Below are 6,009 nucleotides of genomic sequence, written 5' to 3' on the forward strand. Positions count from 1 at the left end.
TATGATTTTCCATTCGTATTATGTACTACGGTCATAAATTCGATCCGCAAGAAATTGACGTGGTCGAGCGCGTAAGGTGTGAGATCGGAAATAAGTACTATAATTAGTAGTAAACATATGTATTAGATCAAGTATTTTCATATAATTTTTGAAATTATTGCTCGTATGTGTAATTTTGAAGCAATAGTTGTAGGAAAAACCCGATTCGCTTTTCAATAGGCAAATAAAAAATTATTTTAAAATTACACAACATATGAAGGCTTTCAATTGTACACTACAAAATTATATTGGTATCACCTTTATTTATATTATTAATAATCTCGTTTTCAAAATTTTGTTCATTAACAGAATTTTAAATGCGGATGTGATGGTTAGAAAGAAACATTTTATACAAAATATTGATCGACACAAAGCGTATTTGTCATAAACGCAACATCATTAAACATGTTTTTTTTAACAATAGAAGTCAAAACGTGGTTAAACTTAAACAATGTGATTGAAAAGACATACACCACGAGCGCAAGATGTTAGTAGCGAAATATTTATATTTTAATAGATTACCATAGAATAAAAACAATACAATAAAATAGACCTCATATATCAGGCTATCTTCAGTATTACAAAATTAATGTGTGTTATAACTTTCATACATGTTGAAAACACCTAATTTCGAATAAATTTTATTCACGTTATAATAATGAGATAAAATATTTTTCACGCTCAATTACAATTATATTTTCGAAGAGCTTGACGCTCAGGTTATAAATTTTTTTAGTCCATAAAATCATGTCAAATACTCCAGATGTCAATTGTCGTTTTTTTGTCACAACAGTTAGTCGAACTTATTGAAACACATAATTTCCAGATTCTATTAAATGTGAAATTTATTGATAATATTAATAGCGCTTCAATTAAAAAAATTAATATAACTGTGATATATATATATACAAGGTGCGTCCCAAAATTTTCCCAACTTTTTCAATAGGGATAGGTCGGGTGGCGCCATCCGTATGTTCGATTGCGCGTTTGAAAGGTACATCCCTAGCTGACTTCCAGTAAAAATTTCATGACATTTGGTTCAGTGGAAACGAAGTTATGGCGTCTCAAGTGTCAGTATGTTGTATACATCGGTACGAGAATGAACTTCGAACAAAGAGCCAATATTAAGTTTTGTTTTAAACTTGGTAAAACATTTACCGAAACCCATAATTTGATGAAACAAGTTTATGGTGATAATTGTGTAGCCCGTGCCAGTGTTTATGAGTGGTATACGCGATTCAAGAACGGTCGTGAGGACATAAATGACGACGCACATACAGGTCGCCCAAAATCGACAATTAACGAAAATTCCATCGAAGTTTTTATGATTCCAAGGGTATTGTGCACAAAGAATTCGTTCCAGCAGGCCAAACAGTTAATGCTGTATTCTATGTAAGCGTTTTGAAGCGTTTGGTGCACCGCATTCGTCGTATTCGGCCAGAATATCGCGAAGGAGGAAGTTGGCGCTTGTTACACGATAATGCGCCATCTCACCGTTCGACACTTGTCACTGATTTTTTGACTAAAAATCACATTTTAACAATCAACCATTCCCCGTATTCGCCTGATATGGCACCTTGTGACTTCTACCTATTCGGCAAAATGCATTTGTCCATGAAAGGAAAGCGGTATGTGGACGTAGAAGACATCCAAAGGGCTTGTACCACTATTCTGAAGGACGTGCCTTTGAACGACATAAAACACTCATTTGAAATGCTTTTAGATCGTGCCAAACGTTGTATTGAGTCCGACGGGGACTACTTTGAATAAACAATTTGAATTTGAAAAAAAAAGTAAACCGTTGTTGTTTTATTTCAAAAGTTGGGAAAATTTTGGGACGCACCTTGTATATATATAAATTATAATACCTGTGTTAACAATAAGTTCAGTTATGGAATTCAAGATTTGGAAAACTATATTGAACTGCTCAAGAGTCGAAAACAAAATATCTAACTCTAATCATGAAAGACGGTTTATATACAATTTTGTTTATTTATGAAGATTATTTCTGACGTTAGTCTCTTTTGAAAGAATGATTCTATATCTAATATCTGAATATCATCCCAATTAAATTTATGACAATATTCAAATTGATGTTGTGAGACCACATTGTGAGCGCTATTTAATTTTTTAATGTTAGTTTTATGTTTATTTATTCCAGCTTTAACTTTCCTTTTAGTTTGGTCCACGTAAGAGAGATGTTTTTTTTATATGAATCTTTCATCGATTAAATCGAACACCATACATGTCGAATCATTATTTTTCCTACAATTTTTGATTTTAAGGTACACGAATAATTGCACTTATTATATATAAATATAACAAGAAAATATATTGACCTTATACAGATGATTAATTAAACTACTTGTATCACGAAAATATATTAAGAGGAAAAAAGGAAAAAAGGGATTTTCGCGTGAGACTACCAGCGTACTGTCCGCGCATTTTATTTACTCAGCCACATCGATTAAATGAGTTTGACATTTACTAGTGCAATATAGAATCCACACGATGAACGCTCTCGTGTTTTCGTATTCTTAAGAATCTCGAGTTTTCGATGCAACATGCGATATTATTATCAAAATAATCACTCTCCTTCTCTACTTTCCTATATATTTTAAACATTAATCGGAATAAAGTGAGATGTAGTTAGATATTATTATAGTGCATACTTCTACGAATTACGCAACATTCAAATTTGTGAATGTGAAAGTATCCACTCTCGGCCAATATGTACGTCTTTTAATTTAAGATGTTATGTTATAATGAAATTAATTGTAACACTTTTAATTATACCATAACTTATAAAGTAAATTATTTTAAAAATATTGTAGTTTCATCTTATTTAAATAACGTACATATTGTTGCTCAAAAAATGTTTCGTGCCGGATAAATTTACCGCATTTGCACGATTGCTCCTCCAATTTGCGTGGGAAAGTCATTTTTTCTAAGCTAGATCTGTATCAGACATACAATCAAATTCCAGTGGCGCCGGAAGATATTCCGAAAACGGCTGTCATTACGCCTTTCGGGTTGTTCGAATATAAATTCATGACATTCGGTCTTAAAAACGCGAGTCAAACATTTCAGCGTCAAATCTTCCGCGCTCTAGGCGATCTGGAATTTGTGTTTGCATTCATCGACGACATACTCATAGCGTCGACGTCTCTTGAAGAGCACGAAGCTCATTTACGCATAGTGTTACAGCGATTAAAAAAATTTTATTTACGACTCAATGTAAATAAATGCGAGTTCGGCAAACAGGAATTAGAATTCCTCGGATTTACGATTAACAGCGAAGGGTGTAAACCAACACTCGATAAAATTCAGGCTATTCGCGAGTTTCAAAGGCCTAACACTATAGTCGAATTGCGTCGTTTTCTTGGGCTTGTCAATTTCTATCGTAAATTACTACATAATGCAGCTATCGTTCAGGCACCATTGAATGAGTACCTTCGCGATTCACGCAAAAATGACAAACGGCCAATCATATTCTTCAGCCGGTGGCTGAAGAAGCGTTCAATGAGTGCAAGGAGAGTCTGGCCAACGCGACTATACTCTCTCACCCCTCCGACGCAGCCGAGACGCGCCTCGTTTGTGACGCGTCAGATTTCGCCATCGGGGCCGCCCTCGAACAACGTTTAGACGATTTGTGGAAACCGCTCGCATTCTTTTCGCGCAAATTAAATTCGGCACAACAGAACTACAACGCGTACGATCGGGAGCTTACGGCGATCGCCGAGGCAATCAAATATTTTCGATATTTCCTCGAGGGGCGAAATTTCAAAATTGTGACCGATCACAAGCCTCTCATCTACGCGTTTATGCAACGTTCCGAAAAAGCATTACCTCGGCAACAGAGGCAACTTTCGTTCATCTCGCAGTTCACTACGCGTATCGAATACCTATCTGGTAAAGATAATATTGTGGCGGATTCCCTTTCCCGCATCGAAGCCATTCGTTTACCTGTCGAGATCAAACTTAATGAGCTTGCACAGAAACAAGAACAAGACGAGGAACTACGATCTATTCGCGAATCTCCTGATTTTCCGCTTTCTATGAAGCGAATTCAATGGGGGCCGACGCATACTACACTGTACTGCGAAATGACTGGCGAGGCAATCCGTCCCTATATACCGGCATCTTTACGAGATCGCGTTTTTCATTTATTCCATGACGCGGCTCATCCGGGCCCTAAAGTCACGGATCGGGTAATTCGTCAACGATATGTGTGGCCCAACATGCATCGCGATATTACAAAATGGTGTAAGAATTGTCTTGACTGTCAGCAGTCAAAAATATCCAGACACGTTCAATTACATCCTGAAAAATTTGTCGCACCCGACGGGCGTTTCGAGCACGTTCATATGGATTTAATAGGTCCCTTGCCTGAGTCGGACGGGTACAGATATTGTGTGACGATGATTGATAGATTTTCGCGTTGGCCAGTAGCAATACCTGTGAAAGATATTGAAGCCATTACAGTCGCACGCGCGTTTTATGACAACTGGGTAGCAAATTTTGGAGCACCCAAAACAATAACTACTGATCAAGGTACTCAGTTTGAAGCGCAACTGTTTACGGCACTTCTTCAGCTGATCGGCTGTCAACGAACGTACCACGGCGTATCATCCCGCTTCGAACGGTATGATTGAGCGGTGGCATAGAAGCTTAAAAGCTGCTATTATGTGTCATGCTAATGAAGGTTGGTCACGAGTACTTTCGACCGTATTCTTAGGTCTGTGTACTCATGTCCGCCTTGACACCGGCGCATCGCCTGCGGAATTTGTCTATGGAACGACACTACGCGTCCCCGGAGAATTTATACTGCCGGACGACTTCACTCCTAGTCCGCAAATTTTCATAGAGGAATTCCGCGAGCATATGCGCAAAGTTAAGCCAATCTCAATAGAGCATAAGCACAAGAAACGCGCATTCGTATTTAAAAATTTATATTCTTGTTCCCATGTTTTTCTACGAATGGGCGGTACCAAGAGAGCATTAGAGCGTCCTTACACCGGCCCTCACAAGATTATAAATCGTGTTTCGGATCGAGTTTTCGATATTGAAGTTAATGGTGCACAGCGCAGTGTATCAGTCGAGAATTTGAAGCCAGCGTATGGCTAACGCGATGATTTGTGTAGTGCGATTCTAGAAACAGGGCAAACAGCTAATTCGTCTAGCAACGAGCGACCAACTTTGAGAACGTATGCGCGCCCGAAGAGGAAGGTGACTTTCGCCTTATAATTGTAATAGATCTTCCAAAAATGTAATTAATTTTTGTCAGATACTTTTAAGATATTCTATATGACACGTTGTATATATTTTATAAGATAGACCTAAGTGCCAGATTCGTTGTCACTCGGGGGGGAGTTTGTGGGGAATTCTTAATGCCTCACTAGCGCAGCGAGCGTAGTAAGCTTAAAGATTGTGTTGGTAACGAGTTGCCTAGCAGCGTAAAAAAATAATAAAAAAAGAAATATTATATTAACAGATCAATAGAGGTGTTCGTCCTGTACGGTCATATAAAATTGTGCTCGTGAAATAAATATTATATTTACAGTTACAAATTAAGTCTCGATTATAATTTTTTTTTTTACATCACACGACAAGCGTGGGCTTGTCAAAAGAACTCTGACTTATCCATTGAGTCACATATTCCTACAATGTTCTCAGATGCGATGTTGGAGAATCGCGTATACTTGGTATCTACCGTATCGATGAGTCGAGTTAAACGTTCGAACGTTACATCGATACACCCGTTAAAGTCAAACATACGGCATAGCGTCGTATCGGTCATCATAATGCGTACGGATGAAGAATCGAGACGTACGACCGTAGCATAGTTCAACATGAAAACACTGACGGTTAGCGGTCCAACGCTTATAAAATTATCCTTGTATTCGTTTCGAAACAGCTTGTAAATATTTCCTCGCTGCTCGTAGAGGCTCTTCCACGTTTCGAGAGACA

At 37.8% G+C, this 6,009-nt stretch overlaps 1 protein-coding gene across 1 annotated transcript; it reads left to right on the forward strand.

Annotated features, from left to right (window-relative positions):
- The first annotated feature begins 4,725 nt into the window (after window positions 1-4,725).
- LOC147910844 (uncharacterized) lies at window positions 4,726-5,166 on the forward strand. Its single transcript, XM_087411382.1, has one exon. The coding sequence runs from the start codon at window positions 4,726-4,728 to the stop codon at window positions 5,164-5,166; it is 441 nt and encodes a 146-aa protein (XP_087267508.1).
- Window positions 5,167-6,009: the final 843 nt, after the last annotated feature.

Source organism: Acromyrmex echinatior, chromosome 1 (assembly GCF_024713525.1).
Source record: "Acromyrmex echinatior isolate Ae372 chromosome 1, ASM2471352v2, whole genome shotgun sequence".
NCBI lineage: Eukaryota > Metazoa > Arthropoda > Insecta > Hymenoptera > Formicidae > Acromyrmex > Acromyrmex echinatior.

Coding starts and splice junctions, on each gene's coding strand:
- LOC147910844 (XM_087411382.1), top strand. CDS start 4,726: ATGTGTCATGCTAATGAAGGTTGGTCACGAGTACTTTCGACCGTATTC.